The sequence below is a fragment of the Coloeus monedula genome, assembly GCF_965178545.1.
Source record: "Coloeus monedula genome assembly, chromosome: 10".
Lineage (NCBI taxonomy): Eukaryota > Metazoa > Chordata > Aves > Passeriformes > Corvidae > Coloeus > Coloeus monedula.
In genome coordinates, this window is record NC_138790.1 from 2,414,974 (window position 1) to 2,427,617 (window position 12,644).

The window sequence follows — 12,644 nt, forward strand, 5'->3', positions numbered from 1 at the left end:
GGTTGTGGCAGCTTGAACCAAGCAGTGAAAGCAGAGACAGATAAAGCCCCGCTGCAGCTCTGCCAGGATCTTGTGGATCTTTGGGCCAGGAGCAGCTCAGGGATGTCCCCAGAGCCACCAGGAGAGGAGAGAGGCCCTGTTCTTCTTCAGATGGGAAGCAAGTTAAAAACCACACAGAGACAGCAAATCGGTTTTCAATTAAAAAATAAATTACTCTATTAACAAGTAACGTTCCCGTACAATAAGGCTCTTACATAAGTTAATATTTATCTTAACCTAACCAATAAGAAATAAATATACTACTCTTTTAAAGAACAGTGTTTTTCTAACAGTGCATGTCTCCCAGCAGCTGCTGATGGATTATTTCCCACACCATCTTCCTGCGGAAATAAGGCATGTGCTCCTGAAAAGAAACGGGAAAAATTAATCACATAGGAAGCCAGAGGAGAAAGAGGCAGGAAATCTCCATTAACACCCAGGGAATTCTTGAAGGGGAAGCTGCTTTTGAGCACCTGCCGTTTGGGTACGAGGTGGGTTTCACATGAGGGTGACACAACCACCCAGCAAAACCCCATTTCTTTACAGGGACTTTTATTAAAGATCACCACACTGGAAAATAACCAGTGGCTGAGTGGTCTGAGCTGATCCAAGGGGGAAACCTATTTCTCCAAGAGACACAAAAGCCAGATATCCCAAACCACTGGCTGCAGCATCCTGGTGTTGGAATGAGATGGTCTTTAAGGTCCATTCCAACCCAGATCACCCTGGGATTCCCATGATTGAGCATTTTGCCCAAGAAGCAGGCAGCAGACACGAGGAACAAACAAACCCTCAGCCCCTGCCCCAGCTGCAGTGCAGCTTCCCTGGCTCCTGGATGTGTGTGGGAAAGGGTGGAGTTGTTGACACCTCCTCTCACCGGGGTGAAGATGATGGGTTTGTCTCTGGTGATGAAATCGGCGAATTTGCAAACAAAAACGCCACAGTCACTTCCATTACTTTGTTGAGGGATTTCCTGAGGAATACAAAAAGGATGGAGACCTTTTATGTGTCTTAAAAGAGCAGCAACGTGGTCGTAGCACACATTACCCACACCTACTCCTGAAAACCTACTTCCATAATCCATTTACCGCTCCCAAACCCAAGGAATAGTCCCAGTTAACTGCACATCATCTCCCTCCTCTGCTTCCCTGGAAAGTGTTAAACCCTCTGTGAGGAGGAGTTCCAGCTCCCATCCCAAATCCAGGCATTGCTCCCATACCTCTGCGCCCAGACTGCGAAGGGTCCACTCGGAAGCAGTCAATTCAATGTTTCTTTTTTCCTTGCTTTCCTCTTCCAGGTATTTTCTGTTGAAAACAACACACAATCACTTTTCACCTCCCAGATTTAGGGAAAAAACAAATGAACAAAAAAAGCTGGTGAAGGGTGACAGGAAGATAAATGGCAGTGAAATGCCAGAGGATCCTCACAGCAGCGGATTTGAGGAACGTGGAGGAAAAATCCCAATCTTAGAGACACAGTGAGAGGCTGTGAGTGGGGCTCCCCAGGGCCCAGCACTGTTTAATATCTTTATCCATGATCCAGATGAGGGGATAGGGCATCCTCAGCACGTTTGTAGGTGACACCAAGCTGGGTGGGAGTGTAGAGGGCAGGAAGGCTCTGCAGAGGGATCTGCTCAGTGCTCTGGGCTGGTGACAAGGTGAGGATCAGTCACGGGTTGGACTCAGTGACCCTGGAGGGCTTTTCCAACCTCAGTGATTCTGGGATTTGTCTCTGTGGGGCTGCTCTCACCCTACAAAGCTGCTGGGTGAAGGGATTTTACTGACAAAGACACGTGAGGATGTGCAGCACATGTGAAAACCTGCACCTCTGACACTCCGGGGGATTCAAAACACTGAGCAGAACTGAAGAGGTACAAAGTGAGGAGTACCATGTGACAGGGCAGAAACACTTTTCACGTGGGGAGGGGAAAAGGCCTCAAAAACAACCAAAAGGGATTAAAAAAAGCAGCTACTCACAAGACAGTTTTACAAATGTGGTCTCCTTTCTGTCCCAAGGAGTCGAAGTATTTGATGGCTTTCTCTCGAAGATCTACGACCTGGGGTTAAAAGGTGATTTAGACAAAGCACAGCCAAAACATTAAAGGACTTTGCTTGCTAGTTTTGTTCTCCCCTTCCCCTAAATAAAAAGCCAGTGTGACTCACCAGCAGTGTCCAGTGAATTCTGAGGTGAATAGGCACCAAGAGGACATCGTGCTTGAAGATATCCACACCTTTGGTCCATTTCTTTACTCCCTTGTGGCTTGTAGAGCTTAGCTTGGAATAAAAGAAGGTATTAAAAGCGTAGACTGCTGGATATCCTTCCTTCTTGCTTCTTTCCACCAGAAGACTCATGTAGAAATTCACGATCTGGAGCAGAGAGAGGCAAATGGAGATGTGAAATAAGATACTGAACCAAAAAGACAGCAACATGTCTTTGCTGGCCATCCTGGAGCTGAGAGAACTCCAGCTGGCAGCTTTTGCTCCCAGAATTTTACACTGGGTGCCCTGTGCTGTTGGGTAAAGCCCCTGCACCCACTCCAGTAACCCAGACTGACTCCTGGGAGCTGCAGCAGCCAAGTGAAAGCTTCCAGAAACACCAGCCCACACAGCACCCAAAATAAGGAGTGTACAGCTATTTCTGGGCTCTGCAGTGCAGCTCCTGGAAGACTCCTGTGCCCAGGGAAGGGGGATTTCCCAGGAAGTGCAGGAGCACGTACGCTGTCGTTGAGCCAGCCCAGGGGCTGCAGGGTGCAGATGTCCTCACGGGTGACAGCGAGCTTGAAGGCCCTGCTCAGGACATCCTCGGGCTCACCACCATCAAAGGCAGCAGAGATCTCGCTCTCCATGGCCTGGAACAAAGGATTTCATGGGGAAGGGTTCATGGAACAGCACATGGAGCACACCAGCCCCTCAGGCAGCCTCCAAGTGCAGCTCCACTGCCAGAGCAAGGGGTGTTGCAGGCCTTTTTGCTGAACCAGCCACAGCACTGGCTTGCTGCTGAGCCCAGGTACCTCTGTCAGTGGAGCCAGGTCGTCTGCTGGCCTTTCTGGGCATGGCAGAGGCTCGCTGTCCACAAAAAAGAGGTCTTTGGACAGGACAGGTGTCACATGGAACTGGAATAACTTTCCTTGGGGGACTTCAGCTTCACGCTGGCCCTGCCAGACACAGGGACAGGGAGTCAGAGAGAAGCACGAGGGGTTTGCTGGGGGACAGGGCAGAGAATCCTGCATAGAACTGGGAGGGTTTTGGTACACACACACCAGCAGCAAACCCCAAAGTCTGCTGGTGACTGCATTCCAACTGTGCCCGAGAGGCAGGACTTTCCTTGGGCTTGGACTAACATCCAGAACCCCAGCAAAGCCTCCCCACACAGGTAGCAAGCTGAGATCAAGGTAAGTATTTCTGATTTCCACACTTCCAGTTTTATTCTGGATCTCAATCCTGAGCAGAGATGAGTTCTGTTTTCCTGAAAACAAAGGGAATTAAGGACTAACTCAAGCTTACCACTGAAGCAGCTCGTTTCTCTCGTTTCCCCTGTCCACGAGAGTCTTCTGGTGGTGTGTAGTAGCTGTCAGGAGAGAAAGAGAGCTGAGCTGGACATCCACACTGCCCCATGAAATTCCCCAAAATTCACCTTCAGCCTAAGAAATGCTTTTCCAAGGCTGATTCTGACACATGACAACACCTCAGTTTCCTTGCCCATTCCCAATTAGGATAGATGAAGAGCTGGAAGCTTTGCAAACTTTCTTCCACCATCAGGTGCCAAACTCCTTTTGTTTCTCAGTTTTAATCTTTGGAAAACAGGGAAGCAACCAGCACTTCCTCTATCAGGTACTTTGTGATCTCCTGGTGACAAATCCCACTCCACCAGTTATTTCCTCTCTTCCCTTGAGCTTCAGGAACAGGGACAATTTAACTCAGGACAAACACACAGCTCAATACAGTGCTCATGTCTAAGGGGGAAAGAGAACAGGGATGAAATCACCCAAAACCAGATCTGCCACAACCAAACCTCTCTCTGCCCCATCTGCACTCTCTCCTCTCTCCTCTGAGGGGAGGAAGAGGAGGGCACCAAGCTGCCACACCAAAATCCCTCCCTGGAGCCACAGCCAAAAGCCCCTTTCCATGCACAAGGAGCCTCCTGCACTCCCACTGTGCCACCACAGAGTCCACGGGCCCCTGATGAGGGAGCAATGCTCCCTTTTTGGTCTCCTACTCCAACCCAAGGCACCCTGCAAGCCTCAAAAACTGCCTCAGTGCCCCCAGGCTTTACAAGCTCCCTACTTCTTTTGCTGAGGATCCAGAGGAAATGCAAAGTGAGCTCGTTAATGGTGTGGCACAAAGACACTCGGGAGCAAAAACGGATTCTGCAAACCCAAGGACAACTTGGTGTGGCCACCACTGTCACCCTTACTTCCTTCTCCCAAAAAACACCCAGCACATCCCACAGCTGCCCAGCTGTGACAGGGGAGCTGATTTGAGGGACAACAGGCCGTGAGCAATTCCTCAAAGCAGCTGCTCCTCTCGCCCAGCACTGAGACACTGAGACCACAGGATTGGTCTTCTGGAGGCTGACAGAGCCAAAAGAAACAAGAGCCATGGTTAAAAGAGACTCTCACCTGATCATGACACCTCTCTGAGGCAGCTGGGGGCTGAAAACATCCCCATGTTTGACACCTGCAAGGAAAAGCAGCAATGTGAGAACAAGGAGGTGACTTCCCATTGCAGCAGCTGCACAGAGCTCTCGGTTTCTGGGTGACATCACAGACATTTCATCAGCATTTTCAACTTAGAAGCTCAAACTCTGGCAACCTGCTCAGAAATCATTTCAATCCCCATATGATCATGTCATAAAGGCCAAGATATAAAAGAACCAGACGAGGGGATTGGGCACATTTAAGTAATGGACAGGGAAAAAAAAAACCAACCTGGGACAATATTAAACATGTATGTAATTAGTTTACTTGGTTTGGCAGCTCTGCTGTCATGGAAATAGTCCTGTCTAGCATTAAAAAGGGATTAAAGTGCAGCTCTGAGGGTGCAGAGTCAACTATCCCCCTCCTCTGGTATAAAAAAACCCAGGTAAAACAACCTTCTCCTGTGCAGTGGGGTCACAGCCAGCTACAAACTGCACTGCTACAGTCCCAGCTCTCAAATCCCATTTTAAACCAATTTTCCCCCTTCAATAAAACCCTCACAAACCCAGTTTAGCCAATAACTACTTGGAGGAAATGCCCTGTTTGGGCTGGACTTCCACCTACAGAGTGGAGCAGGGGGATACTCACTGGTCTTTCCTGGCACAGGTGGAGAGGCACGGCTGGATTTTCGTTCTTTCAGGGGACTCCCAGTCATCCCTGGCTCCTTGGCTTGAACTCTTTGGTGTAGCAGAAGAAAAGGACAGAGTTTGTACAGGTGATTTGTTACCAGTGCCCATCAATTCACCACAGAGGACAGGGCTATTTGTACACAACTGGCTGAATGAAAGCAATAGAATATATAAAGTAAAATTAGGCTGTTTAATCCTTAACAGAACCGTGCTGTCACTGCTTCCATGACCAGATGCAAAGGGCATTTTGAGGAGTTTACACCCAGAAGTTTGGCCACCTTCAACCCAGGCACAGTGAACATACAAGAGTCAGATTTGCTGCCTCCACTATTCCAAAAGAGACTCAGTCATTACATTTGACTCTGTCCAGAACTCTGAGAGTAGGAAACATCAACTCTCCTGCCCTTCCACATACAACAAACCCACCACCAGAAAAGTTAAGGGTTGTTTTGCTCATAATTACTTGTTGAGTCTTGCTAGCCGAGGAGAAGTAAGTTTTCCAGAATATTTTTCCTTGAACAGACTCAAGAGCTCTTTGTATTTCTTGTTTTCTGCTTGCTGAACATCCTTGCAGAAGGGAAGGGGAAAAAAAAAATACTTTAGCAGGCATTCCCACCCCTTCCTTTTGTCTCAGCCTAACTGTGCAGGAACTCTGCAGCTGTCTCATCCCAAAACAATTCCCTTCTCCCCTCCCTTCTTCCCTTCTCCCCACTTCACCTCCTCAGCAGCACACAAGGGCCTCCTGGTGCCACTGCCTCTGGGGGAGTTGGGACCTGGCTCCTTAATGGGGGGCCTGGGAGTGACAGGACTCTCTGGAGCAGCTTGGATGTGGTTATCCCTGCCTGGGCTGAAAACATCAAAAGGCAGAAGAAATGGTATTCAGAGAACATTCAGAGCTCCTGATTTATTAATTAGGTTTGAATTAGCACTTCCTGATTCAAGGAGGCACAGAAGGCTGCCCAGGACCATGTCCGGGAGGGTTTTCCAACATCTCCATGGACAGACTCCACAACCTCTCCAGGTGACCTGGGGCAGTAGCTGAGCACCCTCACAGGAGAAAAAAAAAGTGTTTCCCAGTGGAATTCTCTGGGGAAATGGGAATTCTCTGGGATTTTTTGTGGTTGTGTGTTTTTCTGGTCTCAGCCTCTTCCCAAGTTCAACACTTCCTCCTACCACAAGAGGTGAGAGTATTGACCTTGTTAATCTTCCTCTGATCTCCTGAGTCTATGAACTATCTGGATTTAAAGAGAACATTTAAAATTGGTTACAGGCAAGAACACAGCTGCCTCTCCACAGCTGGAGAGCTCCCTCAGTATGGCTGCCTGGAGGAGTCCCAGAACACCCGGGAAAAATGCTGCTCTGTGGACACAAAAACAAATGCTGGGCAACGCAGGCAGTTCAAGGATGAAAGTGAAAGGCAAGAAACCCTTCAAAGGAGGAGTGAAAGGCAACAGAAGGATTTTTACCTCAGGTATGGAACTCTCTTGCAAAGAGAGGATGGTGTTTCCTCAGTCAAGCACAGCGTGGTATCACAAGGCATTTTGTCTAGGGGAAAAGAGCACAAGCAGTCAGCAACTGGTCAAGAAAAAAAAGGAGTTCTATGAGTTTAAAGAGCTTCACCAAAGATAAATGACTTTAATTTAATCCCTCACATCCTAATATTATTTGTGTTACGTTGCTTCAGGATATTTTCATATTGGCAACTACAGAATGTCACCCGCCTAAGCCTAATAAAAAAGACCTAAAATCAGCATTTATAATGATTTCCTTCTGGCAAGCTGGCAGTGGGACACACTAGAACTGCACCCAAGGCAGTTAATATCTGGGCTCCACAACCATGTGAGCATCCTGGGATAAATCCCAGGACATGCTGAGTTGGAAGGGACCCGCAGGGATCATCCAGTCCAATTCCTGGCCCTGCACAGACCCCCCAGCAATCGCAGCCTGAGCATCCCTGAGAGCAGTGTCCAAATGTTCCTGGAGCTCTGGTAGCCTCAGGGCTGTGCCCATTCCCTGGGGAGCCTGTTCCCAGCCCTGGCTCCAGTCCAGAAGCAATACCAGGATGCAGGGAAGAAACAGAGCTCACCCTCCACTATTCCTGGATGCTACCCAGATATTTCACCTCCAGCAACCAGCCCCCAGCCTGGGCAGAGCTGCCCAGACACAGCAGCAGGAGAAAGGAATGAGTGAAGGACTTGCTATCAGCCTTACCAGGTTCTGTTACAGCCTCATCCTCTGAAGATGCTACAAACAAAGAGTCAGAAGAAATGTGCACAACCTGAAATAAAAAACAAGCACCAGAATGAGCATAACCTGAACGTGAATCCAAGCAAACACCTCACCTTCCTGAAAGTCAGTCAGCTCTGTCTTGACATGGTTTTGCTGGGGTTGCAGCAGAAGGCAGGGGGACTGATGGCACCACTTCTGTAATACAGGCTCTCACACATGCAGGGACAGTGGCAGTGATCCCCGAGCTCCCCACAAAATCCTTGCTCACCTCATCTTCAGACGCGGAGAAGGAGAAGTCATCGCTCTCTTTTGTCTCCTGGCTTTTTCTCGTTGCCTCAGGTGGCAACTTGGCAGCCACAGAAACCTCTTTGGGCTCCTCGTTAGCCCCAGAGACACATTCTGGAAAAACCACACCACCAGGCCATAAAGAACGGGACTGGAAACAGGAATTGGGATTTCTGCTTGCACCAAAGCCCAACTCCTCAATCCCATGGGGAGCAGGTAACTCATTCCAACAACACAGCAACAGCCCAGCAGCACCCCCCACCCCACCACCGGGGAGGTTGTTCCCAAGTAGGGATTAGGAAGCTCCACATCCCCCATGGAACAGCAACAGCCTTGATTTAAACTGCTCTTTGTGCTGCTCAGTGCCAGAGAGACCTGGGATATCCCGTGCCCTGCCCCAGCCAGGAGTTATCCTTGGGGCAAATACACGGCCCTCCTAGGACAGGAAAAGTTCTTCCCTGCTTCCCTTCCTCCCTTCATCTGACACTTGGGTTTTAGACTCACAGAGTCATCAAGGCTGGAAAAACCCTCTAAGGCCATCGAGTCCAACTGTTCCCACAGCACTGCCAAGGCCACCATTGACCCCAAGCACCACATCCATGAACAGTGGCACACATCATCAACAGGCCCAGGCCCCAGGAGACCCCCTCCAGCCACAAGAACGGCTCAAAAATCCTCAGTTCCAGCAGCAATTCAGAACTACAAACTCCAGAGTTATCCAAGGCACCCCAAACCCAAGGAAAAGCAAGCACATTAACCCTCTCTGAGATGGTGCATACCTGCTTTCTGCTTCTTTGCAGGAATCTCAGGATCTTCCACACATGACAGAACGCTGAGGGAAGAACAGACAGAACAACGTTTTGCAACCACAGCTCAGCTCCCAGCAGGCTGACTCCCCTCCACACGACCCAGATTTCCAAAGGTGGCTTCCCTATTTCCCCAGGATCATCTCCCAGAGAGTTAATCATCCCACTAAAGCAGACCAGGCCTCTTTCTCTCCTTCCGTTAATGCTTCCTCATATTTGATGCTTGTTCCTATCACCAAAAAATTCTTTAATGTGCAATGCTTTCCTCCAGGAAAGAAGCACTCCAGAGGTCACCAAGCTACCCAAGTTCATGTCACTACACTGAGTTGCAGAGGAAAGTTTAAGTGGAGCAGGAAATGAAAGGTGGGAAAGCCAGTTCTGCTTCCACCCACTCCATAGCTTCCTGCTGAGTCAGCGCTCAGGAACAACTCCTTGAAACAAATACCAGCCTAATCCTTTCTCAGAAGCCTAAACCCAAGTATTTTATCAGTTTATACCATCATTAAGTCCGGTAAAAACTCCTCCTGCAGGAACTGAGCACAAAGAACATTCCTATTCTCTTTTTTTTTTTTTTTTTCCCCAAGAGTTAATTCCTTCTGAGCTGCTCCTCAGTGAAAACTGCTTGTGCAACACGTGGCTCTTTCCAGAGACGCTCCCTTGCCTCTTTCACTCTGGAATGGGACACTGAGCAAAGCCTCCTGGAATAAGTTCCTCCCGGAGGGAGCAACCACACTCCCCAGCCCACAGGATGCAATCCATACATTCCAAGCAGCAGGCAGGGAGATGGTTCAGCCATCATCACTAGGGGCAAAGTGGTTAATGCCTAGGAAGACACCCTTCTTCCATCCACTTCACACCCCTATCCCATGGCTTCCCTCCATCCAACACATCCCTATGGGTCTATATACCCTTCCCTGCTCCTCCAACACACCTGCTCCAAATCCCCACCCCTTTTCTCCTTTTCAAGCCCCCACCATGCAGGTGGGAAGGGAAGGAGGGGCCAATGGATTTATTGGGAACACCTGGGACCCACAACCAGCTCAGCATGGGGAATTTATCAGGAGTATCTGGGACCCAAAATCACCTCAGCATGGGGAATTTATCAGGAGTATCTGGGAACCAAAATCACCTCAGCATGGGGAATTTATCAGGAGTATCTGGGAACCAAAATCACCTCAGCATGGGGAATTTATCAGGAGTATCTGGGACCCACAACCACCTCAACATCGGGGATTTATCAGGAGTATCTGGGACCCAAAATCACCTCTACATCCCCATCTGCGGACAGACTTACGCGGAACATCTGGGACCCACACCCACGTGAACACCTGGGATTTATCAGGAATCTCTGCGACCCACACGGGGGAGCCGCGGGGGCATGCGGACGCCGGCCGGGCCGAGCGGAGGGGCAGCAGAGGCGGGGCGCAGGTCGGAAGCGCGGCGGGAAGGGCTGACCTGGGGGGCAGCTTCTTGCGGAGCGAGGGGTCCGGGGCGAGTGCCGGGGCCGGGGCCGGGGCCTGGCGGGCGGCGTCGCGGAGGGCGCGGAGGACGGCGAGCAGCCATTGGTACATGGACCGCGCGCACTTCCGGCGCCAGGCCCCGCCCCGCGCCGCCGACGGCGGCCACGCCCCCGGCAGACCCCGCCCACAACCGGGCTGGCCACGCCCCCTTCCCCACAGGCCACGCCCCCGTCCCACCTGGCCACGCCCCCCCGCGCCCGTTGGCTGGAGCGATGCGCGCGTGCGTTTGCCAACACTCCGATGCCAAAATTTGGGCTATTTCTGCCCGTTTCTTCCCCCCCCCCCCCAAGCCGGCATTGCGAGCGCTACCACGGCTGGGTCAGGGGCTTTGCCCTCTCCGAGAGTTAGGGGTTTTCCCTACTCCAAGAATCAGCCGCCGGGCTCTGGTGGAGACCTGGCGTGGGGAATTCGCCGGGGGTCCCTGCGAGGTGCTGGGACTTGCTTGGGCATTCCCGGAGGCTCAGGACCTGGCGTGGGGAACTCGCCGGGGGTCCCTGTGAGGTGCTGGGACTTGCTGGGCATTCCCCGAGGCTCAGGACCTGGCGTGGGGAACTCGCCGGGGGTCCCTGTGAGGTGCTGGGATTTGCTGGGCATTCCCTGAGGCTCAGGTGCTTTCCCGGGGCTCCGCGGGGCAGAACCCCCCCGCATCCCAGGAAAAGCAGGGACTGTCCCCTGGGTCTCCCCCGCCTCCCTCTCCCTGCCCCCCGGTGCGGAATCCCCTCCCCGGCTCTCACCGAGCCACGCTCGGCTCACGGCGGCGCTTTCCGCTTCTGAACATCGTGCTCGCCTGCTGCTGTCGCGACGGAACCGCGACGGAACCGCGACCGAGCCGCGACCGAGCCGCGACTGAGCATCAACCGAACCGCGACTGAGTAGCGACCGAACCGCGACCGAGCATCAACCGAACCGCGACCGAACCGCGACCGAACCGCGCCCGAACGCGGCCGCGAGCCGAGGCTTCCAGCGCGCGGTGCCGCGGGGCTCGGCCGGTCCTCGCTGCCCGGAGCCCCGGGAGCGGCCGCGCTCCCCGCTGGGCGCTGCCCGCTCCGGCCCCGCTGGTAAATGTGTTGCACATCCCTCAGAAGTCACGGAGAAGGGATTTTTTTGGGTGCTCGGGAACAACTCAAGGAGCCCAAGCCAGTTCAGGGGTCCTGTGGCCGCCTAAAGTTACAAGTTTCCCGGGAATGTGTAGCTCTTTCCTGATAAATTGGCATCTCCTGGCTAATAAATGCACGTAGCAACTTGAGCCCGGAGTGCGCGTAAAGGCGGAGTTGTCTCTCGAGCATCCCGTGCTAGAATAAAGTGATGCCTGCTCCTTAATACTGCATTGGTGTTGAGGCGTTTCATTCCCGAATTTCGGTGACAAAAGGGGTTTTTAATGCTTTTCCTGTTGTTTCGCAGCTGCTCGCTCCAGGCTGGCTCCAGCATTTTCCACAGGAGAGAATAGGATTTTTAAAGGGAGGGAAGGAGGAAAGCAGGGAGGAAAATGGGCAGATTAAAGCGCTTTGGGGCAGCTTTCCCAACAGGAGGTCCCGCAGGGAATCTAAGGGGTGGTGGGGTCCGGATTAATAAAAGCGACCTTCCTGTATATTTTGGGAGTTTAATTCCCAGGCTTCAGGCCTCAAGGAAGGAGCCTGAGCATGGATGCAGAGCCCAGCAGAGGGCACGGCAGCCCCACGCAGGACCTGCAGAGCCTCCCGTCAGTCCTTCCCTCATCCTCCCGGGACGGGAGAAGGAGAAGGATTTTAGGGCTGTTAAATGATTTTTAACGCCTGTGATTGGATTTTTGTGAGCTGGGGACGTGTCCGCGGGGTGGGAGTCATCACTGCACATCCAAATCCCTGTAACCTGTGCAGCTGGAAGAGTTTATCCCAAACACAGGGTAACTAACACGGAATTACATGAGCTGGTTCTCTTTTCCTTGGTGTTGATACGCAGACTACCACGATCTCTGAAACAGCAATATCCAAATACACGAATAAATTACAATTTAATTAAAATAATGCCACCAGGCTGAGCGAACTTTCTTCTTGTATTGCTTTCCATGCAGCGAAAGTTTCCCTTTTTTTCCCGAAAAACACAACAACGAGTGTCTGTGTGTTGTAACTCCTGCCATGTCTTCCCAGAGCAGTTTGACGTCGGCTGCATTTCCCAATTCCTGTATTTCTACAGCTGCTGGTTCCCTCCATGACTTCACCCTTGCTCTGCCCCCGAGCATCTTGCTCAGAGCACTGACGTGTTGTGACTCAAAGTGATGACATTTGATGCACCCAAAATCCAGACTCCAGCTCCTGGCTGTTCCTGGCTAAACAGACCTGGATCACATCTGTCCCATCTCCGATCCCAGAGGGAGAATTTCCATAAATAATTATTAATTACAGCTCATTATTTCTGCATTGCTCAAAGTGTCTCTGCCTTTAGTGTAGCTTCCATGTGACAG

General features: G+C 51.5%; 1 protein-coding gene across 2 annotated transcripts; it reads right to left on the reverse strand.

Annotated features, from left to right (window-relative positions):
- Positions 1 to 191: 191 nt before the first annotated feature.
- On the reverse strand, positions 192 to 10,272 carry SENP2 (SUMO specific peptidase 2). Of its 2 annotated transcripts, none has more exons than XM_082287736.1 (17): positions 10,140 to 10,272; positions 8,658 to 8,710; positions 7,862 to 7,992; positions 7,576 to 7,642; positions 6,831 to 6,909; positions 6,082 to 6,211; positions 5,828 to 5,922; positions 5,324 to 5,412; positions 4,658 to 4,715; positions 3,543 to 3,606; positions 3,050 to 3,193; positions 2,756 to 2,887; positions 2,202 to 2,405; positions 2,016 to 2,095; positions 1,259 to 1,343; positions 917 to 1,012; positions 192 to 403 (listed from the first exon to the last, which is right to left on the reverse strand). In XM_082287736.1, exons 1-17 carry the CDS (start codon positions 10,253 to 10,255, stop codon positions 326 to 328), a joined length of 1,701 nt encoding a protein of 566 aa, XP_082143862.1. In that variant the 5' UTR covers positions 10,256 to 10,272; the 3' UTR covers positions 192 to 325. The 2 variants fall into 2 exon arrangements, with proteins under 2 accessions (XP_082143862.1, XP_082143861.1); XM_082287735.1 differs by having other exon boundaries at positions 5,828 to 5,931.
- Positions 10,273 to 12,644: the final 2,372 nt, after the last annotated feature.

Excerpts from the sequence above, each read along its gene's own strand:
- SENP2 (XM_082287735.1), bottom strand. The coding sequence starts at position 10,255 with ATGTACCAATGGCTGCTCGCCGTCCTCCGCGCCCTCCGCGACGCCGCC. Across the intron at positions 8,711-10,139 it reads CGCAAGAAGCTGCCCCCCAG|CGTTCTGTCATGTGTGGAAG; the intron begins GTCAGCCCTTCC and ends TTCTTCCCTCAG. Across the intron at positions 5,413-5,827 it reads CGGCTAGCAAGACTCAACAA|AGTTCAAGCCAAGGAGCCAG; the intron begins GTAATTATGAGC and ends GCTACACCAAAG.